Raw genomic sequence first — 27,327 nt, forward strand, 5'->3', positions numbered from 1 at the left:
CCGGCCCCCCAGGAGCGGGGCTACGAGCGGCGAGCAGGGCTCGGGGGCGGGCCCAGCGCAGCCCGCGCGTCGCCCCCGGGCGGAGCAGGCGGCGGAGGCTGCAGCTGGGCCCCGCGCCCGCCCTGCCCCCCGCACGTCCGGGGGAAGCCGCGCTCTGCGGCCCAACGTCGGCGGCGCAGTAGCTCCTGGGCTGGGGCGGCGGCGGCGCGTCCCGGGCGTGGGGGGGCGCAGCAGGATGGCAGCGGTGACCCAGTGCAAGGTGAGGCGGCCCCGGGCGCGCCTAGAGCCCCCCCCCGCCCGGCCGCAGCGCGCCGGCTCCGCAGGGAGCGGGCCTGGGGCAGCTGGGCGCCGAGTGCCGCCCGTGCGGAGGCGCCCTCGCCAGCTGCGCGCATCTGCCCGGGGAGCGGGGTGGCGCCGGTGGCGGAGCATTGCAGCGCCTCTTGCCCCGCGGAGCCGGACCCCCCCGCCCCGCACCGGCCAGCAGCGGCCGCCCCTGGTGGTTCTCCACCACGTGGAGCGTGTCCTGCAAAGGGAGCTCGCTCGGCTGCCTCTGCGCTGGGGCTAGACCCAGCCGCCTCCTCCCCGCTCTGCTTTCGTCCCTGTCCTCCTCCCCGACCCCTCTGCGCATTGCCAAGGGGGAGCCCTTGGTGTTCCGATTAATGGGGGGGCGGGGAGTCATTGCTCTGTTGGCCTGGCTTTGCTGGCAAACTTGGTCCCTGTATTGTTTACAAGTCTGCCTAGCCCTCAGGTTGGCTCTTAAAAGGCAGTTGATTAACCCTGGTTCTCAGACAGAAGTTCTCAGTTTCAAATAATGAATCGGTTGCTTGGTGTTGCTGGGAGGTGTTTCCCAGTGTCTTTGTGGGGCTGCTTTTCCTCCTGCAGTTCTCTACACATTTGACGTGCCAGGTTTGGCTTCCCTTTTTATATATTTGTCACTAGTTTAGTGTGAATCTATTTCTTACATCTTAGATTTGGAATAAAACTTGGGGAAGCGATTATGTGCATTTGGAAACATCAGCCATCAGACTAACTGGCAGGGGGCTGGCAACACCACGCCCCCTGTTTCCTCCTGTTGCATGATAAACAGGGACAGAGTGTTAAAATTCAAAACCCAGGTTTCTGAAGCTATATTGAAGTGGACGCTACTGCGTTTTAAAAAATTAAAAACTTCCCTCACTTGTGATACTGTTATCTTATATTATAAAACTAAACATTAAAAATAGAATTAATTTGTTGTGGTGTTTGTCAAAGCTGAGTGGAAAATACCATTAGGAAAAATAAAGTAGTGTTAATCTTATTTGTAATTAGTTTTTTTGTTTTGTTTTTATGCTGTCTTTGTTCTCCTACTCAAGGAAATTAATACAAAAATTGTGTTTTTAAAACATATCTTAATATTAGATTTTGTATTTTTTTAACCAAACTTAAAATGTTTGGCCTAACCTATTAGTGAGTTTCTTTTTATTGTTTTTTAAAGGGTCATCTTTAAAAAAAAAAAAAGTCTTGGGGCGGCTTGACTTGCACACATTTCAGTAGTGATAGTTTTTTTGCTTCTGTCCTCTTCTTAATTTTATTTAAAATGTTAGTTTAGACCCCAGTCCTATAAATATGCATGTGAGTAACATCAAGTATCTGTGTAAATGTTTGCAAGATTGGGGCCTTTGGGGTTTAGTTTTACGTGTGAGTAGTCTTAAACTTCACATGTAAAGAGTAGTTAAAGGGACACTCAGGCACATAAAGTTACTTGTGAAAGTGTTTGCAAGATCAGGCTTAATGCATGGTGACTTTCCAAGAATGTACCAGTGTATCATAATTTCACTGAGGGAAGATTAATGAATCTATTAAGCTTAAGGGAAAGCAGCTTTACATTGTGGGCAGTTGAACATAAACTAGAGCACTTATTAAACATTTCAGAAGCAGAAAGATGTTAAATTAGTACATGGTCTTCCATATTAGGAACCTGACATCTGTTCCTGGCTCAGCCCCATCAACTTTACCTGATCCCCAGCGTCTCTCCATCTGAAAGTGAGGATAACAATATTAAGGAGTGTTGCAAGGCTATTGGTGCTTGTAAAGTTCTTTGAGATCCTTTGACTGAAGGCATTTTATGGAAGTGCAAAGTATTAATTCCTGATACTACAAGGAGATGGCATTATTGCCCCCAGTCATGTTCTTACTCAAGGGACAATAGATATAAATAAATATAACATTTGTTTGTTTTTTTAAGGGGAAGTGGAGGGGGAGAGAATGACAATCTTTTCTAATCTTCCTCTTGTTTATTGTGGCACTTTGGGTTTGTTTTTGTTTTTGTTTATTGACAGGGCAAGAGGGACTGCAGTCCTGCACTCCTTCCTTTTCCTTATTTCTCTGGAGCTCTATCAGTGGGTTTGTTTCCTGCTGAACCACATGAAGCCAGTGCTTTCAGGAGTTCAGATGTATTTCAGGCTTCCTTGTCACGCTGAATCATCATTTAGTCCAGGGGTCGGCAACCTTTCAGAAGTGGTGTGCCGAATCTTCATTTAGTCACTCTAATTTAAGGTTTTGCATTCCAGTAATACATTTTAACATTTTTAAAAGGTCTCTTTCTATAAGACTATAATATATAACTAAACTATTGTTGTATGTACAGTAAATAAGGTTTTTAAAATGTTTTAAGAAGCCTCATTTAAAATTAAATTAAAATGCAGACACCCCCCTCCCGACCGGTGGCCAGGACCTGGGCAATTTGAGTGCCACTGAAAATCAGCTCGTGTGCTGCCTTTGACACGCGTGCCATAGGTTGCCTACCCCTGATTTAGTCTATCGATTATGTGAGCTCCTTAAAAAACAGTGAGGGTCAAAGGTTATAAACACAAACTAGTTTGGTGAGATAGTTATGTGACCCCATTTTAGCCAATCGCTAGCCAACTATTCTGAGTCACAAGACCTGCTTTGTTTGTTTATATTGTTTGGTAACCCAAAGGCCTAATTTAAATGTACACACTCTACAGATACGGCTATACAAGTGAACCTTAGTTTTACAGATGTCTTTGGAGGCATCCAAAGCTTTCTTAAAATTGGAGTTTTATAAAAAGTGTCAGTTTTTATAGAAGTTTAATCCTCAGGACCAAATATACATTTCAGGTATCGATTAATTTATTTGGAGTTTGTAAAATTGACATTGACTTATAGAATTCAGTGACTCCAGGCAGGTGGACTCAGTTGCCCGCCTGAAGCTCCATTGAAGTCCATGACTCCACAGTGCCAACTAGCATAATTGGGGTCTATTTTTTTCTATACTGTGTTAGTTTACTTAGTAGTCAACTTAGTGGTTCAATGGTACTGTGCAACTCTGCTGTCTGGAAAGCCGGGATTCAGAAGTAGATTAGAGCCCTCAGATGAGAGGATGCTGCTTTTGTTTTAGGCAAAATTAAATCAGAAATGACCAGCTTCTGAGTGTGTATCAATGAAAAATTAGGTATTGTGAGGAAGAGCTGATAGGAGAAATGGGAAACAATTTGATGTATGGTCACACTATCTATACTGTTCTCATATTCATGTTAGCAGTCTTTTAGGAAAGCATCTTTATGGATTGGAGGTTCACACTACCTATAAAAAGGCAATTGTTCAATCTTATTCCTGTGACTTACAATGTGTGGGTAGACTGCTGTGCCCATGCTGAGCCCCATTAACTTCTGGAGGGCTCCATGTAGGTGCAGCAGTCTGCCCACATTCTAAATTGCAGGATTAGGGGCTTTAGTTCCTGATGATAAAGGCTGGTTGGTTGTAATGATAAACAATGGGGAAAGTTATGGCTTCGTGATGATGGAAAATGCTTTTTGTAGGTCTGGAGTTAAAGAAAGAGTCATAGCACACAATGTTGTAAATAAGTTGCTTGTCATAAGACTTCATGAGAAGTCAAATACTCCTTATTTTAAAATAAAATAACTTAACTCAATTTACTTACTAATTAAAAACCACTTAGAAACCCATACTCCAGTCTAGATATATAGAGAGCCAAATTTGCTAAAAATTAATGGAAGAGTCTTCTTCAATAATAGGTTGGCAATAAAGATCATAGCTTTTCATGAAAAATCCAAAAATTCACAATATACCACGGTGGCGGTAACCTATCTTCCTCTCAGGTGATATTTAAGTATTCCAAAAGTCTTAATGTTGTGTGATCTCTCAGGTATACCTGCTTTTTTTCATCACCTTTTTCTCCACTTCTCCCAAAGCATTTTCATGCATTCTTCCATGACACTTCTTGTGCCTGGAATACTCCATCCCCAAACGATTTCATAAAGCCCCTTCAACTACAACCAACTTATACCATGCTTCTGAAGAGAAACTGTGAACAGATATCAGGTTGTTAAATGGTCAAGGACTTATGATATCTTCCTTCTGATATCTGTATCTTTTTTTTTTTAAACTAACTTATCTACTTGTTTACATAGCTAATGTGAACATGTGTAATCATGTGATTCCTATCATTGTCACTCTCCTTCTCTTTCCCATCTTCCTTCCATTTTTTATTTATCGCCACTTATTACAGTATATCTTAAATTAGGTCCTGATTCTACAATCGTATTCATCTTTATGGATCTGATTGTAGGAGCAAGCCTTGGAATGTAAATAGTACATGGTAAGGAATTCTCTTGCTGTAGTTTTGTTCAGTACCCAGCCCAGTGGGGCTGTGATCCTGACTGGGGCCGTTGTGTTACTGTAATACAAACAACTATTATAAGCCTTGAAGTAGGTCTGTGCTCAGAAGTTACACTGTGAAAATCTGTTTTTGATGCAGCTTCTGCTTGGAATGGGTCAAATGCTGATGGCTTTGCTCATGCAGTTAGGCCTGTTGACGTGCATAGGGTTGTTGCAAATAAAGACTTGTGTACATGCACAGCTGCACCAATTTAAAGTGTGATTTTTAACCTGATTTAGTTAAATTGGTGCAAAAGGATGTGTGGATGCACATTTTGGTCTAAACCAAGCTTATTTTGGGTTAACTAAAGTTGATTAAGAAGCAATTTTGGCTAATTTCATTTTAGCTTAATTCTTAAACACTGAAATAGGAGTGTTCACACACAAGTTTGCTGAGGTTTAATTAATGGTTTAGTTGAACCATGTGTGTAGACAAGACCTAACATTAGCAGTCTTCAGTCCCATGTGTCTTTCCAGTTGTATCTGTTTAGTTAAAAGGGACATTATTTTTAAAGAAATGAGTTAAAAGTTGTTTCAGCTCTCTAGTCTCCCATCCAGTTTTTATGGCTTTATAATCATATTTTTCTGTTTTTTGTTTTTAATTCCTGGTGCGTGAAAGACCTATGCCAATAACAAGGGAGACCTTGTGATTGTACAGTGTAAACAGGGAAATTGACTATTCACACTGTAAGAGAGATAAGGTAGGTGAGGTAATATTTTTTATTGGACCAACTTCTGTTGGTGGAATAAGGTCATGAAGATGAGCTCTGTGTAGCTCGAAAACTTGGTGAAAGGTGCAAAAGCAGTTGGTCCAATAAAAGATATTACCTCACCTACCTTGTCTCTCTCATGTCCTGAGGCTAACAAACACAGCAACACTATTCACAATATAAACAAACTGCAAAAATTGAGAAAATAAACTTTCATTCAGTCACACCATAGTCATCTTATATATTACTTTTGTTTGTTGTTGAAAAGGATGCGAACAGTGGGAATGGCAATAGTAATGGAGATGATAATGATTGGTTGAACAGTGTTGTAAGGTAACTTGTGCATATAATGGCAATACTTGATAGTGCAGTGGAAATGTTTATTATCTTTCAGATTTGTATCCACTGGAGCTCAGATAGCAACAAACATATATTGTGGGTGTCCCTTTAAATAGTCCCTATTCCTCCTAGCTTGGCAAAACCACAGAGCTGCAGAACAGTGAACTGTATTCTGTTCTGCCCTTTGCATCAACAAAGCTGCCTGCTAAATTCTGATTCCAGAATCTTTACTGCTGCTTCTGACATCTAAAACAGAAATCACACCACCTGGTTATTTTTCTCTCTAACAATTCGGATGGAATTTTTACTGCTGGCAGTAAGGAAAAATCTTGTTTTGACTTGTAGAAGGAGAAAATATTATACACATTCTCCATCAATCACATATTGAATACCAAGATGTCACTTAAACTTTGTATTTTCTTATTGTGTTGAAATAGTAACATCTGTTTTAAGCTAGTTTTTGTGTGTATCGTTCTCTGCCTTTGGTTACAATGGGAACAGAATTGTCAATTTGCATAATCAAATAAGTCAGATTCCCTGAATTACACCAATGCAACACCATAAATTTCACTGTCTATATCTGGTATCCAATATGAGTGCACTTAGAGTGACTCTTGTACAAAGATCTCAACATTCTTTAAAAAAGGTAGATAAGATACTTCATTATCTCAAATTTAGGGATGAGGAAACTGAGACCGAGCAAAGCATTAGGTACCTGTGTTTTGGGATGCTTTTCAGGTGTCAGACGAAAGGCCGGGTATATATACAGCTCAGTAAGTGTGATTATTCTGGAAATGTTTTGATTGTATGCTCTTTGAGGCAGGGACTATTTTTTACCTTAATTTGGAAAGCACTTGGGACATTTTAGGTGCTCCTGCAATATAAATACGCATCTTAAAATGTACTATTAATGGAGATGGGCTGAAGAAGTGAAGTTCAGATTTGGATTAGATTTAGGCTACTGTTTGTGTTCCAAGCCAAAATGTGCTATATTAACTGTGAAATTCCATCATTTCAAAAGTTCTGGTTTGTTATAAGCTTTTCCTGGGTGTTCAACATTTGTTTTTTGTTTCACTCTAATGCTCTTGAAAGATATTTGCTCAGATCTCTGCTATATCCCTGCAAATTTTAATTTCACTTTAACTGACGTGTTTTATGTTGGAATATTCAGTATAAATTCTCCTTGAGCATATTTGGAGTGTTATTTCTCTTTTTTTTAAATACAGTATTCCAGTGTGAAAAGTTAGAAACTCTGTGAGGTGCTTCTATCCTGCAAGTATATTGAGTTGGCAGTTCTCGCTCAATTTTTTTAAATATGTTTAGGGCAAACATGTTTTTGCTGTCTTTGTTTTGTTTGCCAGAATTTAAAGAATAGGATCTAACATTGTAACAACTATTTAGCTGCTTGAATGCATTTTGATTGATCCTTAACAAGAGAATGAAGTGCATGGCTGTCAAAATTTTTCACAACTAATAGAGAGTGACACACCATACAAAAGACATTGGCACAGATTCATCTTTGGTGTAGTTCTGTTGCTATCAGTGCTGTGTTACATCAGGAATAAATTTGGCCTGCTGTGTGAGTTCTAGGACTATTGGAAATAAACAAGCTGAATGATGAGAAATGTACAAAGATGTTTATTAGTCTGTGCATTTTGTGCCTGCAGCACCAGAGCTGTGTATGTAGTGCTTGATGCACCTGCTCCAGAATGTTGTGACGTTTATAAAATTGCTGAACATGGCCTGTGTATGGTGCTTAAAAAGTCTCTCCCCCACCCCCATGAATGTATTTATTTTTCTTATAACTTATATTTACAGCTTTAAAAAAAAAACCATGCTTTTGCAGCCTGAGACCAGCACACACCCTACAGATCTGTCCATTTCTCCAAAACCCTCATGCTTTAAGAGCTGTTTGACTCTAGTCTTGCTTTGCTCATGCTTTTCAACTCTGAGCAGGGGCATTGAGATTGAGACAGCTGTGTTGCACAGAGTATTTTCATAAAAGGGGGAGAACCAGCAGTTGATGCATTTAAAATTTTTACTTAAAAACTAACAAAGTTTAAAATAATCTTCAATTTCATCACGTTCACCAATCCACTGTTTCCATCCCTTCCCTTCTCCAGCCCCAAATCATCTGCTCTCCCTTTAGAAATTGTGATATTTTCTTTTTGCTTTAACTTTGGGTTTTTGATACAGTTGGAGCACAGAGTTTTAAAAAAACAGTTATGCATTGTGTGTAGACTGCATAATAGTTAGTAAATTGCTGATGAACTGAACAGAATCTCTTAAAGGAGATGGACAGGAAAATGACAGCTCTTGGTGCCAGGAATATAACTTTTATGATGCACTAGCAGGGTGTCCTGTGCAGACTCGTTGACTATGTCCACCTTATATAAATCATGCCTTCTTTGCTTCTATTAAATTAAACCATTTAGCCGGAATGGGGACTCCTGAACATTTTAATGAGACTCTTGAAAATCAAAGGGAGGGGGTCACAAACTAAAAGTCTCTTTTGAAGTTCTGCAGCAAGTTACTTTAATCAGAGCCCCTCAGTATCTGAGAATGCAGAGAAATCAAAAAAAGGTCCTCTACTGGGAAAGTATGGTTTTTTCCCTTTGTTCATAATCGGTAATTACACCCCCATAATGGCTCCTCTGGTGCAGATGCAGAAGTAATAGACGACGACGAAGAAATTAGTTAGGCATACAGTAATCGCAGCAGTGGCTAGCTCAGCTGTACAATAGCACAAGAACTAATGCAGTTGTTCCTGGAAGCAATTTATTCATAGCAACAAGGCTCACAGCTCCTTGTATGTTTTTCCATTAAGTCATTAAAATGTATAATGCTCCATTTTTAACCCTTCTCTGTTGAGTGAAGAATGAAATTTCTCCACAGCGAAGGAGTGGGATTCTGGCTGCCCATATTTGGGGATTGGGGAGAATTCCAGAACTCTGGTATGGGTAGTGCAGCTCCAGCTGAAGTGCATTAGTGAATTAGCTGAAGTGATTGAGCTGCTTTCTATCTGCTAGCTTGGGCCAGTTGTTTAGTGACTGATTCTGATCTTGCTTAAACCAGTGTAAGTCAGGATTGAATCTGTTTACATTTGTGGAGATTTTCTGGCAAAAAAAAAGTATGAGATTAAAATTAGGCACGTAGATGTTCTTGTATTATTACACACTTGCCAAGTAGAAGTTGTCCAGTAACGTGATTGATTCTTCCCATCCCCCACCTCCAGTGTTTGGAAAATGGCAATTACCATTTGGAAAAACTTTGCCCTTGGCAAAGATGAAAGATTGAGAAAATCTGTATCATCTTGGGTTATTTAGAAACTTATTTTTGTCTGCTAATGGAGATATGCAGAATGCCATGTGTCTATCTGAGTTCACTTAGGGAGCATTCTCTTGTAACATAAAACCTTGTGAACTCTGTTTGAAGATCACATCCTTCTCATCAAACAGCTCTGGATCTCTCTCCTGCATTCTTGTGCTTTCATCAATTTCACTGGGACTTGCATGTGGGGAACGAGTTCAGAATATGCAAGAGAGATCCATACAATGAATAAGAGAAGTTTGCCTGAAGTGTACACATTGCTTTGAGGATGAACTACCTGGTCACTAGTGAGCAGTTTGGGCACTTGAGTAGACACTGTTTAGCTAAGCATATCTTTCCTAAAGCATTCTGTCATTCAAGTAATGCTAAGCTTGAATCAGTGTATACATTTGTATTCTGAAGCACTCTAGGGTAAGCACAATGCAGAGCACCTTCTATTCCAGTTTGTACAGTTGGGCATATTCATTCAGTCAGGCAATATGCAAAGCTCTAAATGGTATAGGCTTGAGAGCTGCCTTAAGACCTCCTTTACTATCTCTGACCTGCCACTGTTAGTTAGGCTTATCTAGAATGTTAGAATGTGATGTCACAAAAGGGAAGCTCTGGGTGCTGGTGGCAGAACTTTCTTAGCCTTTGGGCTGCGCCCCTGGAATTCGCTCCTTCTGTGAAAGTATGTTTAAACACAAACCTGGTCATTTTAAGAAGACCTGGAAGATGTCTTTGTCCAGAGCTTCCCAACTGCTTAACTCATGGGTTCCTAGCTGACAAAGCTCTGGGTAGCATGCGTTTGGTTTGTCTTACTGAATGGCCCAGAATAAGCCTTGTGTGGTGATTAGTATCAAATGCATATTATTAATTTTATTTTTAAAAACATTGCAAACTGTTTATTATAACTCTAAATATCGTTACAAAAAGGCTAAAACCCTACAATTGAAGTCTCTTTGCACAGACAGACCTTTCTGAAATGCCTGAAATCAGTGACAGTACTCATTTTTTAACAGTTTGCTGTCATTAGATTGCAGGTGGTAGTGAGTTTGAAGATATTACTTAAACCTTGATCTAAAGATCAATATGGCATATTTCTGTGATTAAAATCTGTAGCCTCAATCCTGCAAACACTTTTATGTATTGTGCTTATCGTTGCGCCCATGAGCTGACCCACTGAGTGAAGTTAAGCACATGCAGAAATGTTGGTAGGACTGGGGCCCGTATTTATACATTATACACAGCATCCTGTGGCGTTTAGCTTATTGAGATACAGTTCTGCTTCACATATTCTATATAATATATATTTGTATGTGAATAAGAGAGTGACAAATGAACAAGAGGCTGCTATTCCCATTAGAGCTTTTAGTAGATTATTATTGCAATGAGTGACTTTATCTTCCATCTCATTTTGAATTGAAAACAGATACCCAAGGAAGTGGCTGACATTTTTAATTCCCCCAGCGATGACGAGGATTTTCTTGGTTTTGGAGATGATGCTCCCATGCAAACCTTGTCATCAGAAGACAGCTCTGATAGTTTTGATTCATTGGAGTCAGCAAAAAAGGTATGAAAATTTTATCATAAACCTTAGTGTATTGGTTTGGAACAGTAAAACTTCTTTGAATTTGTTTCAGGGCAGCGCTGACCTTAACTCTTGGCAGAAGTGGAAATCTATAATCCTTTTATTAAAACCAAAAAACCACTCGCCTTTAATTCCTTTTAATTTGTAATGATCTTTTAAAAAGGGTCTTATATGAATGAAATCCATTCTCCTTTCTGTATTAGGAGGAGAGCCTAGAGTGAGTTTGGTATTCGTAACTTGCCCACATAGCATGTAGGCAAGAATAATGGCCATTCAGTGATAGCCTATGCTGGAGAATGCGTTACAGCTCAGTAAAATGTGTCGTGAATCAGTTGCACATCTGCAGTACTGAAATGGGATTCCATTGGAACCTCACTATGACGGGTTGGATCACAGAAACCCCCTTGGGAACTGCCACCTGATGTGTCAAGACTACTTCTGCTCCTGCTTTCCTGCCCTGACAGCTTAGGACTCCAGCACCCTGTCTTATTGAGCCAGATACACCAGTCTACTCCAACACAGACCCAGGGTCTAAACCACATGCCCCACAGCTGCAGACTTAACTTGAAAGCAGTTTACACAAGTTTCCTGTCTTTAGCAACTCCCAGTGGAGTCTAAACCCCAAATAAATCCGTTTTACCCTGTATAAAGCTTACATATACTCTGGGTTAATTAATAAGTAAACAGTGATTTTATTAAATACAGAAAGTAGGATTTAAGTGGTTCCAAGTAGTGACAAACAGTGAATTACCAAGTAAAATAAAATAAAACATGCAAATCTAAGTCTAATACAGTAATAAAACTGAGTACAGATAAAATCTCAGCCTGAGAGATGTTTTAATAAGTTTCTTTCACAGACTGGATGCCTTCCTAGTCTGGACACAGTCCTTTCCCCCGGTACAGCCCTTGTTCCAGCTCAGGTGGTAGCTAGGGGATTCCTCATGATGGCTGCCTCATTTGTTCTGTTCCACCCATTTATATATCTTTTGCATAAGGCGGGAATCCTTTGTCCCTCTCTGGGTTCCCACCCACTCCTACTTAATGGAAAAGCACCAGGTTAAAGATGGATTCCAGTTCAGGTGACATGATCACATGTCACTGTAAGACTTCATTACTCACTTGCCAACACACACGTATACAGGAAGACTTACAGGTAAAACAGAGCCATCTGCAGTCAGTTGTCCTGGTTGATGGGAGCCATCAAGATTCCAAGCCACCATTAATGGCCCACACTTTGCATAATTACAATAGGCCCATATTTCATTTTTCTAGTTTCAGATACAAGAGTGGTAACATTTATACAAATAGGATGATCACACTCAGTAGATTGATTATAAGCTTTGTAATGATACCTTACAAGAGACCTTTTGTATGAAGCATATTTCAGTTACATTATATTCAAACTCATTAGCATATTTTCATAAAATCATATAGAGTGCAATGTCACAGTCACTCTTTGAGTTGGCAGTTGGAAGTACTGGAGGTGGAAAGTGAGGAGAAGGACACTGGGAAGAGCAGGGAGCAAAGAAGAGAAACTGAAAGCGAAGTTTACTGGGCTTGACAGCGATGAACTTACATCTGTTTTTTAATGATAATGGGCAAAGCTAGCGAAGAGATTCAAGAAAGGGGTGGCATAGCACACTGGAAGGAAGAAGTTGGCTTTCATGGTGTTTTGGATAGACTGCAGGGGGAAGATGGGAGGAAAAGAGACAGAGGCCTGGTCTACACTAGGCGTTTAAACCGGTTTTAGGAGCGTAAAACCGATTTAACGCCACACCCATCCACACTAAGAGGCCCTTTATATCGGTATAAAGGGCTCTTTAAACCGGTTTCTGTACTCCTCCCTAATGAGAGGAGTAGCGCTAATATCGGTATTACCATATCGGATTAGGGTTAGTGTGGCCGCAGATCGACGGTATTGGCCTCCGGGCGGTATCCCACAGTGCACCACTGACCGCTCTGGACAGCAATCTGAACTCGGATGCAGTGGCCAGGTAGACAGGAAAAGCCCCGCGAACTTTTGAATATTTCCTGTTTGCCCAGCGTGGAGCTCCGATCAGCACGTGTGGTGATGCAGTTAAAAATCAAAATAAAGAAAGAGCTCCCTCATGGACGATGCGGACGTGATCGCTGTAAGGGCAGGCAAATCTGTTCAATCAGCGCTCCGTTACAGAAGACGAAATTCAAAATCATTTTTAAAAAATCTCCAGACAGATGCCATAGCAGGGGCTCAGCGCACTGCTGCGTGACAAGTGTAACGGAAAGCGAAAGAATCAAATGGACGCTCATGGACTGGAGGACTCAAGCTATCCCACAGTTCCTGCAGTCTCTGAAAAGCATTTGCATTCTTGGCTGAGCTCCAAATGCTTCTAGGGTCAAAAACAGTGTCCGCTGTGGGTCAGGGCATAGCTAGGCAATTTACGCACCCCCCCCACCCACCCCCAGAAGTGAAAGGGAAAACAATCCTCTCTTGACTCTTTTACATGTCACCCTATCTTTACTGAATGCTGCAGATAGACGCGATGGTGCAGCACTGAACACCAACATCCTTGCTCCCCCGACGCCATGGATGGCTGATGGTACAATATGACTGGTATCCGTCCTCATCATCAGCCTATTGGCACATGGGGCAGTGCAAAAGGACTGGTAACCATGCTGACTAGCATCGGTAAGGTCAATCAAGGGCGCCTGGTCCTAATTTTTCATGGTAGATGGTACAGTATGGCTGATAACCATCGTCATCATAGCAACAGGGGGCTGAGCTCCATCAGCCCCCACCCTTCATATGTAAAGAAAAGATTCAATTGCCCCTGGACTAGCAGAGGGATGCTGGGCTCCTCTCCTCCACACTCCTTACTGTCCTGTCTGGACTATCATAGCAGCTGGAGGCTGCCTTCCACTCATATCTCACTAACAAGTCACTGTGTCTTATTCCTGCATTCTTTATTACTTCATCACACAAGTGGGGGGACAATGCTACGGTAGCCCAGGAAGGCTGGGGGAAGAACAGAATGAACAGGTGGGGTTGTTGCAGGAGCACCCCCTGTGAATAGCATACAGCTCATAATTTCTGCAGGATCTGACACAGAGCAGCTGTGCTCTCTGATACAGTGGTTCTCTAGTACACTTGCCCATATTCTAGGCAGGACTGATTCTATTTTTAGATACCAAAAAGGAGGGATTGACTCAGGGAGTCATTCCCAATTTTGGCTTTTGCGCCCCTGGCTAAGAGCAGCCAGGGGCACTTATGACAGCAACAGATGGTGCAGTGCAAAAGGACTGGTAGCCACGATCGTCTTATTACCAATTTATGGTATGGTAGATGGTGCAATATGGCTGGTAACCATCTCTGCTGTCATGCAAAAGCAAAAGCATGCTGCTGTGTAGCGCTGCTGAATCGCCTCTGTGAGTGGCATCTAGTACACATACGGTGACAGTCACAAAAGGAAAAACAGGCTCCATGATTGCCATGCTATGCCATCTGCCAGGGCAATCCAGGGAAAAAAGGCACGAAATGCTTGTCTGCCGTTGCTTTCCCAGCGGAAGGAGTGACTGACGACATTTACCCAGAACCATCCGCGACAATGATTTTTGCCCCATCAGGCACTGGGATCTCAACCCGGAAATTCCAAGGGGCGGGGGAGGCTGCGGGAACTATGGGATAGCTACGGAATAGCTACCCACAGTGCAATGCTCCAGAAATGGACGCTAGCCTCGGACCGTGGACGCACACCACCGATTTAATGTGTTTAGTGTGGCCGCGCACACTCGATTTTATACAATCTGTTTTGCTAAACCGGTTTATGTAAATTCGGAATAATCCCGTAGTGTAGACGTACCCAGAGTAATCAAAAAGATGACTAATGCTTGGACAAAGGTTTCAGTAGTAATGTTAATTATGAAAGAGCAGATTTTAATTATATTGAAGGGGAAGAAGCAGCAGTACTGGGAAGTTATGGATGAGAGGTAAATTGGAGATTTACCTAGGGAAGAATTATCCTATAAAGAGCAAAAGGGTGGGAAGGGAAGAAAAGCTCTGCAGAGTGAAATTGGGCAGGAAAGGGCAAAGAAGTTGGGGTGATCTGTATAAATAGGGTCATATTTGTGCCTTAGTAGTTCACAGGGAGTTAGATACACAAATGCTGTTATCAGTATAGAGTTTTGCATGTCTCTTCCCTTGCAGAGTTTCCTGAAAGTCTCTCCTGTAATCTCCTCATTTGTGTCACTTAAACATTAGCTTAAGCCCTAGCTACGTTGCTCAGGGCTGTGAAATATTTTGCTCCCTGAGCACCGTAGTTAGGCAACCTAACCCCTAGTATAGGTGCAACTAGGTCCATGGAAGAATTCGTCTATTAATCTAGCTACCACCTCTTGAAGAGGTGTTTTAACTACATAGACGAAAAATCCCTTCTGCCAATGTATAAAGCACCTATATTACAGCACTACTGTGGTGTAACTGCACTGCTGCAGGTCTGCTGTTGTAGCACGTGTAGTGTAGACATAGCCTAGTTGCACTCATTCCTCCTGGCTTGTTTGCTTCCTATGTAGTAAAATTACTGTTAAGGACACCGCTGTATAGGAAATGCCACACTTTACTGTTCTTGCACATCATTGGTCCTCGTTCCTGATTTTTCAGTCACTGTAACAGAGCTAACAAACTGACTGACAGTCTTTCTAGCCAGCGCTGCAAAGTTTTATGCAAGTACAGAGTGAACACAAACTTCAGTTCTTCTCAAAGAGAAATACAGTTTCCCTTAAAGTTACTTCCCTTTTGTGTTTGCTCCTTTCTCAAGCAGCTGCACTGCAGCTATCAACAAAAGAACAAAGTAATTTTGCTCAGAGAAAACTCACTCCAATTACCCATAATAATTTGTAGGAGATGTTTTAAGTGTAAAGAAACAGTATATGCAATGATTTTTCCTCTATTCCCCTGCAAGTTTTTCCACTCATCTATTATATCTATTTTTCACCAGATATTATCTCAACATAAAGAAGTGTATAATTAACGTCGGGGATGGGAGGGAATTGAAGGAGAGAATAAAGATATTTAGCCAAGTGCAGTTGTATGAGAGGTCATTTCTGTATCTTGTGTGGGAGTTAAAAACATCCAAAGAAAACTGGGGAAGTAAACTGTCTCAAGTGAAGGATGCTGAGTTTCAAAAGGCAGGTGTGGTGTGATTGTGTGTACATCCCCTGCCCTGAGCTAGTCCTGTTTCTCAAGATAGCAATAATGTCACGTTGACAGATGCTCTGAAGCTTTTCTATATTGTTTCATTTAAAATCTCCCTTCCTCATCATGGGACGTTTATTGTTGCTTTTTTGTTATATGTATAGTAAACCCATTGTAAAGATGGTGTGCAAAGGGGAAAAATGGGCTTCAGACCTTTTTTAAGTAGATGATATGCAAGCAAGACCCAAAATACATTTTTTTTTAAATTTATTTACTTTTGTGGAAAATATTTTTCTTTCCATTAGTTTTTAACATTAGAAATTTGCTTTCTGTCTAGCTTGGAAAACCCTGTGATGACTGGAGAGTTGTTAAAATGATACTGCAAGAGCAAAGAAAGAGAGTGGAAGTTGAGCAAAAGGGATTTTTAGTTAGTTTGTTTAAAACTTTTCAGTTTTGTTTTCACTTACTTAACTTCAGTGATGAACTGACTTTTTGGAGAGAGGGAACCTTTGCTGATTAAGCTCCCTCTTCCACCAAAGTGTGAAAGGTAACAATATACATCTTCTGAGACCTTGCAATACCAATGAACCCAAAGAAGACCAGAGTTGATATTTGATTTTTTTTTTTTTAAATCTATTGATTTTTTTTTTTAAAAAAAGCAAATCCTTTTCAGGTCTGCTTTATGCACCATAATGAAGCAAAAAAGACACAAACTGAATTTAAAAAAATCCTCTGCAGGTCACCTTTTAAAAAGATAGCCGAACTGGAGGGTAGCTATGTTCATTTGAAATAACTGATAGGGCTAAAATCCAGTGTGTCTTTTTCTTGTGACAGGTTTTGCATTTAACATTTTCACAGGAACATACCATCTGCTCAGTAACTCCTTAACATTAAGCATTTTCTGATTTGGATTGGAAAAGTTACATGAATGCTCTTTGTATGGCAAACTGTGTCCTACTGTTGTGATTTTCGTATGCTTGCTCAACAGGATGTTCGATTTCAATCCAAGTACCTGACTGAGGAACTGAGGAGAATTTTCACTGAAGACACTGATTCAGAAAGTGAAGTGTTTGAAGGCTTTGCTCCAAGTGACCTGGATGTAAACAATGCGAATGGAATGATGGTAAAGCTAGCATTTTCATTGTGTTCAGATACGCGATAGACTCCTCCTGCCCCCTCCTTCTTTCTTTGTGTAATCCTCTTGTTTTCATACAGCTGGTTGAAATTTATTTTGTTATTTAATAATGTCAAATGTTTGTGCTGAAGATAAATGTTGTATTACATTAATAAAAGACAAATTTTCCTTAATATTTAATATCATAAAAGCCAGAGATGGAAAATATCTACTAGTGCATGTAATGAAGTACCATCTGCTTTAAGGGAAGGAGGATCGGTTACAGTTCACAGCGGATGAAATTCACTCTTGTGCAGAGGTCCAGCACAAAATCTATGCGTTACTTAAGTCCCACATCCTTACATAATTAATGGGCATTGCACTGGTCTCTGCAAAGGGCAGAATTGCACCCACTGTGAACAGTTATTTTTTTTTAATTGTTGGTTTAGCTAAACACAAGATGAAGTTTCCAATTTTTCAGATTCTGATACTTAGTAATAGTCTATGCTAATAATGAGTATAAAAAGTGGCCTGTTCCCATGTGACAGCTGTCAGTATAACATATTAATTATCTCTGCTTTCAGCCAGTGGAGTCAGATTTAAGTGATGGAGAGAACAATAATTTCTCTTTACTGGGTAGTGAGGAGGAGGAGGAAGAAGAGAAGGCTTCCCCCAAGAGAAGAAGCTTTGGTCTTCGTGTGGCATTTCAGTTCCCCACAAGAAAGTCTGCCAAGAAGAAGGTGCCTGAACCAACTTTTTCCAAGCTACACTTGCAAGACAATAACCCCCCTAAAACTCTCACAAGAGAGAAAAGCAGCAAGCGATGGGAGAAACTAGAGGGGTCTGCCTCAGAGTCTGAGGAGGATGTCAAAGAGACTCGTGAAGAAAGCTCCAGTGCCCTGCTTAAAAGAGCCATAAACATCAAAGAAAATAAAGCCATGGTAAGACAAAGCAGACAAAAGCCAGTACTCACTAAGGGCATGTCTTCACTACAGAGTTTACTGGGTGATTGGCATCCAAGTCTGAGCACTCAGGTTAGCTCTGCCTGGTTGTGAGCAGCCACACTGCAAAGCCACACTTGAGTTACTATGTACATACTGGTGCTGCACTCTTTTATATGTGTGTCACTAGGCCTTCTGGGAGGATAGCTCACGGTTCTTTGTGCTGCAGTAAACTGAGCCACTCCCAGTGAATTGTGGGAGTACTTGTCTGTCCTGGGCTCACTGGGAGAATTGTGGGAAGGCATTGGAGTGGTTTAGTTTGTATTCTTACTACAAAGTGTGTGGGTTACCTGCCTGAGTGAAATCCTCACCTGAGTTCTAGCCTATATACCCTGAGTCTTGCCAGCTAGCTTGGGTTGATAGTACCACAAAACTCAGGGCAGAGGCTTTTATATATGGATAGGAGCAGGATTAGGGGGCAACAACTGAGTAAGAATCCAGGTTAACTCTGTAGTGAAGACACACCTTATAACCTATTCCTATCAAAAAGCATTGCCATCCATTAACTTTAAATGATCTATTGTGTCATTATACAACAGAATTGCTAATTTACATTGGCTGAGAAACCTATTGCAGTTTACTAAATGGAAAAATAAGATAAAGCAATCAAGACTTTTGCATCTCTAAGTGTATGTTCACTTGTTTGAGAAGTGTAGTTTAGAGTTAACTTTCCTCTTATACTAATGTATTGTGTGTGAGGAGTACTATTACCTTCCTGCTCTTTGTCATGATGCCTTTGGGTATGCAGCCCAAAGTCCCATTGGCCTTTCCTGCTGCAATATTGTGATACAAACCCATACCTCATTTGGGTTCCCTGTTGCCCTTTCAGCTTTACTGCTTCTCATTTTTCTGCTTCCCATTGGGCATGAATATTTGATTATTTTTCCCCAGGGCTCCTGGCTTGTATCTTTCCAAGTAAAAGCTCATTTTATAGTTTCTTAAGCCTTGTCTACACTATGGGGGGAGATCGATCTAATTTATGCAACTTCAGCTATGTGAATAACATAGCTGAAGTCGACGTACTTAAATCTACTTACCGCGGGGCCCACACTATGCGATGTCGACTAGAGACGCTCTCCCATCGACTCCCTTTGTGCTTCTCATTCAGGTGGAGTACAGGAGTTAACAGGAGAGTGATCGCCAATCAATTTAGCGGGTCTTCACTAGACCTGCTAAATCGACCACTGATGCATCGATTGCTGCGCATCAAACCCCTGGTAAATGTAGGCAAGGCCTTTCTCTTGTTTCTAATCTATCTAGATTCCTCTGTAGAATTGTGCTGTCCTTACTGGTATTTTCAGCTACTCCCAGTTCAGTATCTGTGTGAATTTCATTAACATCTTCTTTATTCTCGTCCAGATCACTAATGAGGGTGTTAAATGTGACAGCTGTTAGATAATAATTAAAAGCATATTAGGTCATTACTGAGAAATGTCATGCACTCTTTGTGGCCTCTTCATGCCACATGCAGTTCTGCCACGGTTGTCTCAGATGTTTGGTAGTCAAGAATCGCCACCATTTTCCCCATTTAAGGTCTTCCCCTCTTATGAAGCTCCCTAAAGCCAGCAGCTGTTGAAGCCCAGAGTGTGAGCCCCTTCAGAGTAAGTCAATAGTATTTCAAAAGGGCCAGCCAAGGTGATGTAGAGAAGACAGGCCCAGGTCCAGGGTCTCTCGTATAGTACAAGTACAACAGAGTATTACTGCCGCTTTGCTTAGGGTGCACTGTGCTGGTGACATCACACTTGCCGTGTGGGGGGACACTGACCAACAGTACATTGTTTTGCAAAGGAGTGTGCTTATACTCGTACACACAAAAAGCCTGATTACTATCGGCCGGCTCCAATCTGCTGTGTGGAATGAGGCAGTGTGGCCTCACTAATAGAGAGCTCAGGCTGGACTATTGGATAAAGGAAGCTTCTGACTGTTTTCACTGGGTTCTGATAAAGAATGACTAGGAGAAAATTCTGGCCAGCCAACAAAAGTCACTGAGTCTATGGCTACACGACAGAGCTTGCAGCCACTCTGCACCAACGGGAAACAGATCTCCCATTGACTTAGCTACCGCTGCTTGCTGGTGTAATAATATCAGTGGGAGGAGCTCTCCTGCTGACGTAGCACTGTTGACATTGGCGCTTAGGTCGGTGTAATTTACATCGCTGAGGGATCTGGTTTATTTACACCCCTGGGTGACATAATTTATACCGAAATAAGCTGTAGTGTGTACAAAGCTTAAGCCCGCACTGTCAAAATAACTTAGTGTGCCAGCAATTTTGTATTAGGAAAGTATGTGCCAAGATAGCCCACAAGAAACCTCTTATAATCCCCCTGATGCAGTTACATCCACTTTTGTTGTCAAGGGATTAGCTTTCCAATGTTAACTGCAAATTTCAGTCATTATTGGTCATGGATACTGTAACCTCGGTATAACACACTTCTTTAGAGCCACATTTGACAGTGTTGGATGTGATTTTAGCTGCACGACTTCAGTATAAATCAATGGGAGTCATGGTGCTAAAACAAGCTGTAGAGCTTTGAACGTTTAGGGGTAGAGGTTTAAATGAAGTGTTTTAAAGAGTGGTTACTTACACTGGGATTTAATGTATTTGAAATAACTCAGAATGTGTGTGAAAACAGAGCATGGTAAGGATTGAGTAGGTTAAATATTTGCAAGTTTGCAGTGAGACTTCAATAGGGTATTTTTATTAATTTCAGCTTGCCCAGTTGTTAGCAGAACTGAATTCTATACCTGAACTGTTTCCAGTGAAAACAGCCACCTCAACTCCTTCTGTAAGTTTCAGTATTTGGTTAAATATAATATATATTGTTGCTGAACGAATGAAATGTGTCTTCTGATGAATATTTTTATCCTTTTTTTTTGTAATTTTATTTGTATTGACTTGATATTAGTTATATATTATATAAAAAGGCAGGGGTAGGCTACCAAGATATACAGGTAAAGAAACAGCTCAAATTATGCAATGTATATTAAAAAAAAACAGATCTAAAATTAGGCACTGCCCCATTAACTTACTCAGAGAGGCTCATGAGACACTAGACAAATGTATTTGAGAATGATGGTTGGATGGCAAATAGGATCTTGTAGCTGGAACGCTAAAGAGAGTGAAGAAACTACTGTTTGTTTTCAAATCCTGTCTGTTTTTTGCTTATTTTCCTTTCTGTTAAAAGTCCATGTTTCCATTAGAGCTGTGATGGGAAAGCTCAGTCCTGCATAATAGCAGGATGTTTCTGTGTTCTATCTCTAGAGCATCTCTTTTTTTGGCTACCAGCATAGAAATCCCTAATTCTCTGTGATTACTGTGGGCTAATGTTAACTTATCAAGTATTCCAAGTCCACGCATACGCCAGGAGGGTTGCACATCCATGTTCCTGACTTTGGGAAGTCCTCGTAAAATGTTGCCCTGATAATTAAGTCATTTGTGACCCAAATTATAAAATATGTGAAAGGCTGGCTCCTTGTTGGCTGCACTTCAAATATTTATTGTGATGTATTAAACCTACTTTAAATAAATCTCTGGATTCCAGTAATTATATATATTTCAGTATTTTTATTCTGGAAAGAACCTTAGGGATAGAGTGTTAGAATGCCCCTATCCTTATGGCAACATTCCCCACTTGTTACGTATATGATCATTTTGTAGGTATATGTTCACTTTTTCATTTCTTTTTAAAGTAACAATTAGAGTATTGCAGCAAGTTTCCCATCACGAAGCATAGGTCTGGTAGTCCCATGCCCATATAATCTCTGGTAGTTTCCCATCCCAAACACACAACTGTGAGGCTGATGAGACAATTCTAATAGAAACGTGTTTTTTTTTCTCCTCTAGAAACAGAAGAAAACCCCAAGGAGAACATTTTCTGAAGGCCAGATAGAGCGTCGTACAAACCCAACCAGAAATGCTCGTCCACCAGAGAAATTTGCCTTGGAAAACTTCACTGTGTCTGCGGCTAAATTTGCAGAACACTTTCATAATTACAGACAACAAAATCTCCTAATAAAGAAGAGACTCAGTGGGGTATTTGCCAGTTTAGTTTGTTTACTAACCTTTGTCTTTTGGAGATGACACTCATGCTACTTTGAGCTGGCCAGCATATAGAGTGGGAACAAATGCAGCAGAAAGCCAACTAGCATTTAGAACCTTGGTGCTGGGATTAGAAACAGGAATAAAAAGGATCCTGGAGCCTCCCCCTTCCCTAGTCACCCAAGCTATTTCAGTATGTAACCCATCCCGTTTGAATGTGTATCGAATTATGATTATTTATCAGATTAATATTTGTATTATTTAGTATTTGAAATCCAGTAGTGCCCACAGTGTGCTAGGCTGGAGGCAGGCTATGGAGTGGGGTGATAAGGAGGTGGCAGGGAATGGGAGGAGAGGTGAACAGCTTCACTCTTGGTGACAGCAGAGTAGGGAGAGTGTTAGAAGGGATCAGAAATCAAGGCTGAGCTTGTTGAACTTCAATTTAAGAATTGGTAAGAACCTGTGTGGAGAGAGGGGAGGATGGAGGAGGACTTTAGAAAGAATTCAGAATTTGCAAATAAGGAACAAAATATTTTTGGAGCCATGTGATTTACATTTTTGTTACATTTGTCCTCCTACTCCATCCCTCCTGTTGTCAGTCATATTCATGGGTCATGTCTGCTATTAAATGGTAAACTTTCTGTGGTAAAGATTATCTTTTGTTATGTCTGTGTGCCATGCTGAACCACAATAGGACTTTAATCCTGCTTGGGTCCTTTTGTGCGCTATCACAACATAAATATTAATGGCAACGACAGAGGTGGAAAATTAACACTTATAGGTGAGGGATGTGGCAGAAGGGAATGAGGAGAGAATGAATTTTCAGGTGGATGTCCATTTGGCCATGAGGCTCTCAAGAGGAATTCAGTAGATCAGGCATGCAGAAATAGAATGTTGGGGGTAAGCCAGGGTTGAGATTTGTTGGGGTGGACTTCAATTGGGGAGAGTTGCAAAAGAATCAGTGTTGGAGGAGAAAGCAGAGTCAATTTTATTAAACAACAAGAGAGGGAGGGGAAATCAGGAGAGGGCTCAGAAGCAGAGTAGTCATAGATACTGATGGATTGGGAGGTCAGTGTGTGAAAAGGTGGGCAAAGTTGAAATAGAGGTGCTGGTTGTAGAGGGAACTCAGTTACTGGAAAATCAGAGAGGGAATAGTGCTGAGGGAAGATGAAGTTGAGTGAGCGGCCATTTTGGAGAGCTGATCCGATGTTGAAGGACAAACGGAGATGAGAGCAAAGGCTAAGGGATCAGATGGGACCTCAGTGTGAAAGTTGAAACCTCTGGAGGACGGGGGTGGAAGGAGAAGCAGAAGGAGAGCTTGGTGTATCAAGAGAAGGATGGTTGGGGAGGAGTTGGTGGCTGGCAGATAAGTTACATGGAGAGGGAGTGTAGAGTCTGATAGGGCGCATCGCTCAAAGAAAATGAAGGGGTGAATTAGATAAGGCGGAAGGTGCTGGACATGGCACCACCTTTGTTGAGGATGAGTCAGGAAGGGGAGACAGAGAGGCTGCTGTGAGCGTAGCTGTGGAGGTTCCAGTGGGTGCTGGAGATGGAGGGGAAAGAGATAAAAAAGTGGATGGTAGTGATCTTTTTCTGTGAAGGAAGAAGCAGATAGATAGTATGGTTGATTGTCATTGGAGGAAAAAAGGGGAGGAGTTTGTTGGAGAAAGATACCAGATGTATGAAGGATGGCAGATTTCCTGGGAGGAAGAGAAAGATGTGGAGGTAGGATAGGGATTTTGAGGGTGTTTGAAGGGGTAGGGGAATGAGGAGGCGCTAGAGCTGGTGAGAGCAATAAAGGTTGGGTTGGTAGGAAGGATAGGGAGTTGGAGGTGATCACAAACCCTAGCTATATGTTCTGTTCTTATAGTCAGAGCATATTTGATCTAAAGGTAAAAGCACTTCACCCATAATAAGACAAAAGATGATGAGATGGTTTGTTTTGTAGGGTGACTGTGGAGTGCGCAAAAGAAGGAGGTCATCTAAATACTCATCTTACCGTCCTGTTGAAGATATTACTGATGAGGACTTGGAGAATATTGCAATTACAGTTAAAGATAAAATCTATGATAAAGTCCTGGTAGGTGCCTGCTTTTTCCTTTTGATTGCTTAGAGTGAGGGGCATAAGATAAAACTACTTCATTTCATGAAGTGAACTTAATGCTCATTGAAGAATGCCAGAATAAGAGCCCTGGAGACTATGGTGCTGTGTTTATCTACTGTGCGAGAACAGCAGGGAAGCTTCTCTCCCTTGCTTCAGAGGAGCACTGGAGAAGGTAGTGCACTGAGTGTGCTTAGCCATCTCTTGTTGTCTGCAAACAGGTACCAGTTGTGGCCATGTTCTGCTATTTACCTGTTGAGCGGGAACTATATTGAGACCACTAATTCACTTCCACCAAAGGCCTATTAGATGGAAGTGGACATAGCGATGAATGATCTGGGCGCAATAAATGCCAATGACCTAGAAGCAAATTGCTCCACATCCCATTTGTGTTCCTCTGTTTCCCTTGCCATAAATTACTCTGAAGTGTTATCACTCAAGAGCAGTGCTGAAACCTGGAAGAGAGACGGTTATTCAAAAGGACATTAATACATGTCTGTGGCATGTTGTTGCATAAGCAGAGTTACTCTTATAAACACCGACTTTGCCACCTTATCTGTGAACAGATTTAAAATGAACATGAGCCCCTCTGTTTTGGGGTTTGATGCTGTCACAGGGATCACTGCATGAAGATTATCTAATACCCTGGAATTTTAGAATGGTGGATATTGAACTGCTGAGTGACTCTGTGGGTTCCTAGCATTTGCCATGGGTGGATTGGAACCAGAAATATAACATAGGGCTCATGTAGTACATTAGATCTCTAAGCCTTCAGGACAGGGACCATCTCTTTGTTTTGTAAAATACCTAGCGTACTTTTGAGCACTGTAGAAATGATCATGATGGTGGAAGTTGTGTTTTTTCCTAATGTTTTATTAATCTAGTTGCCTCTGGTTCCCAAGGAGAAATTTTAGTGTTTTCCACCTCCAGCTGAGAGATGTGTGAGAGAATTCCAACACCTGGAGTCAAGAAGTTCAACATGATGTGAAATGCTACATTTTTATGTGTGTCTCTCCCCCTCCTTTCCAACTTTAGGGTAGTACGTGCCACCAGTGTCGGCAGAAGACAATTGATACTAAGACAGTCTGTCGTAATCAAGGTTGCGGGGGTGTGAGAGGACAGTTCTGTGGACCGTGTCTTCGTAATCGATATGGTGAAGACGTGAAATCGGCACTTCTGGATCCAGTAAGTATCCAGTTCTTTGGCTTTGTTAGCTTCACAATCATCACGGATTTCTGGGATAACATGAAATTCAAACATTCTGCCACCTAAAAGCCTGAGTAGTGTGGCTGTGATTGATATTTATCTTGCTATGAGAGAGCAGAGCTTTCGGCCTGCTCTTATTTGCTCTCAGGTAGGGGAAAGAAAACTCATGAGGTTGAGAAGATGAAAGGGGACCTGATTCTCCCAAGTTCTTGTGTAGCCTTTTTCCTCCTTCCCTGATGCTTTCACTGGTCTGGTCTGGTCTGCAATGCAAGCTACTTGTTTCAGATTCTAAACTTAAACCTTGGGAAGGAAAGAACCTCAAGAATTTAGGGTTGGGTCCCCTTTCTTTCCTTGAGCCCCTATCCTATCCTCAGCATAGACCCGTCATGTCCAAATCCATCCCCTTTCATGGGGTCTGGCTGCCTTGGCAATTCATATACAATTAACAGAATAAAACTCAGCCTAAGTTTCCTCTCCAAGCTTGCCTCTTTGTTGCCCTCCCCTCGAGACACTATCCTGGTTCCCACCTTCCAGCATGACAGAGCAGGAGTTAACCCTGAGCCTAATAACAAAAAAGCCCAACATTTTTGTACAAGGTCTTAGGTCTGCCTCCCAGAGCAATGGCCACCTTCATTTTTGTCTAATGCTCCTGAACTAACATGCTGCAGGCAGCAGACCTCCTCTCCTTGCTCTGAGCCCGTTTTTTAATTTCCTTTTTAAAAAAATAATCATTTTAAAAATGTTTTTCCTTTCAGATTAACTGAATGTTGCATGTGGCTCTTTCATACAACCTCTGAGTTTAGTGTCCAAACCCACCCCTTCCTGGAATTTGGCTTCACTGGTAACTTAAACATAAACCTTAGCCTAGGGGTCCTGCCTGAGGACCTTTTCTGCCTTGTTCTCTGGCTGAGAGACATTCCACCTCTCTTTTTATATCCTGGTTGGAGCTGCTAATTGGACCAGCCTTTCAAGATGACTCAGCCATAGTTACCCTGAATCTTAATAATGGAGGTTTTTTATCACCTGACCCTAGGGTGCTGGAACAGAAGAGTCCTGCTTTTTATATTCTGTTGCAACACTAGGGAAATCAGTATGACTAGAATTTGTTGAGTGTGAGCTTTGAAAAATTCCAAGAATGGATATTCTTTGTTTCTTTAATACTGCAAACTTTTTTATCAAAATATTGATTAATATTATCCACTAAAGTATTTGTTTATGAAATATAATATTGCCCTGCATAAGGTATTGTTACATAAAAGTGGCACTTTCTTCTGTTTCGGGTGGGTAATGGGGTTGGAGAAGACAGGTTTGTAGCTAATACTTCTGTAGATAACTCTGCCCCTATACCTTTCTCTCCTTGTCTGTAATTTAGGATTGGATTTGCCCTCCTTGTCGTGGTGTCTGTAACTGCAGTTACTGTCGCAAGCGTGATGGCCGCTGTGCCACAGGAATGCTCATTCACTTGGCAAAATTTTATGGTTATGACAATGTTAAAGAATATCTTGAAAGGTAAGAAGATAATTACATAACTGCTTTAGAATTGAAATCCACACACTTTTAAATGTGCTGCCTTAGTTCTAATCAGGCTCTCAAAATGTTGTTTGCATTTAAATAACTTTGTGGAGCTTTAACCCAGACCAAAGTCCGTCACAAAATATTGAAACTTGCTAAAACATCTAAATTGGTACTTGTGACTTTCAGTCTGGGCCCACAGAAATTGATGGCAAAACTCCCCTTGACCTCATGTGAAATCTTGACAATCAACTTTACTGTGCAAATGAATAAGGCAATTTGGAAACTGAACCAGTATTTCATATTATAAGAGTTAGACTTAGATTTGTTTCTTGTTAAATTGACTCAATTTTTTGTGTGCTTCTGTGGAGCTGTGACCATCTAATATCAAAGCTTTAGTTAATGCTTTTGAAAGTATCAGTTTCCCATAAAGTATAAAATTTTTCTACCTGTTTTCTAGTTTACAAAAGCAACTGAGTGAAGACAATTGAAGATGCTGAGCACAGCTGCCTGACCTGCAGACAAGTTTTTTTTTTTTTTTTTACTTCAGGGTT

The 27,327-nt window shown here is 41.2% G+C and overlaps 1 protein-coding gene across 3 annotated transcripts; it reads left to right on the forward strand.

Moving 5' to 3' along the window:
- Window positions 1–65: 65 nt before the first annotated feature.
- CDCA7L (cell division cycle associated 7 like) lies at window positions 66–27,327 on the forward strand. Of its 3 annotated transcripts, none has more exons than XM_045004934.1 (10): window positions 66–259; window positions 10,471–10,611; window positions 16,788–16,922; window positions 17,498–17,854; window positions 20,627–20,701; window positions 21,760–21,948; window positions 23,903–24,034; window positions 25,091–25,240; window positions 26,634–26,770; window positions 27,234–27,327. In XM_045004934.1, the coding sequence occupies exons 1-10, from the start codon at window positions 236–238 to the stop codon at window positions 27,262–27,264; spliced, it is 1,371 nt and encodes a 456-aa protein (XP_044860869.1). In that variant the 5' UTR covers window positions 66–235; the 3' UTR covers window positions 27,265–27,327. The 3 variants fall into 3 exon arrangements, with proteins under 3 accessions (XP_044860869.1, XP_044860871.1, XP_044860870.1); XM_045004936.1 differs by lacking the exon at window positions 66–259 and adding an exon at window positions 711–906; XM_045004935.1 differs by lacking the exon at window positions 66–259 and adding an exon at window positions 5,955–6,045.

Source organism: Mauremys mutica, chromosome 2 (assembly GCF_020497125.1).
Source record: "Mauremys mutica isolate MM-2020 ecotype Southern chromosome 2, ASM2049712v1, whole genome shotgun sequence".
Lineage (NCBI taxonomy): Eukaryota > Metazoa > Chordata > Testudines > Geoemydidae > Mauremys > Mauremys mutica.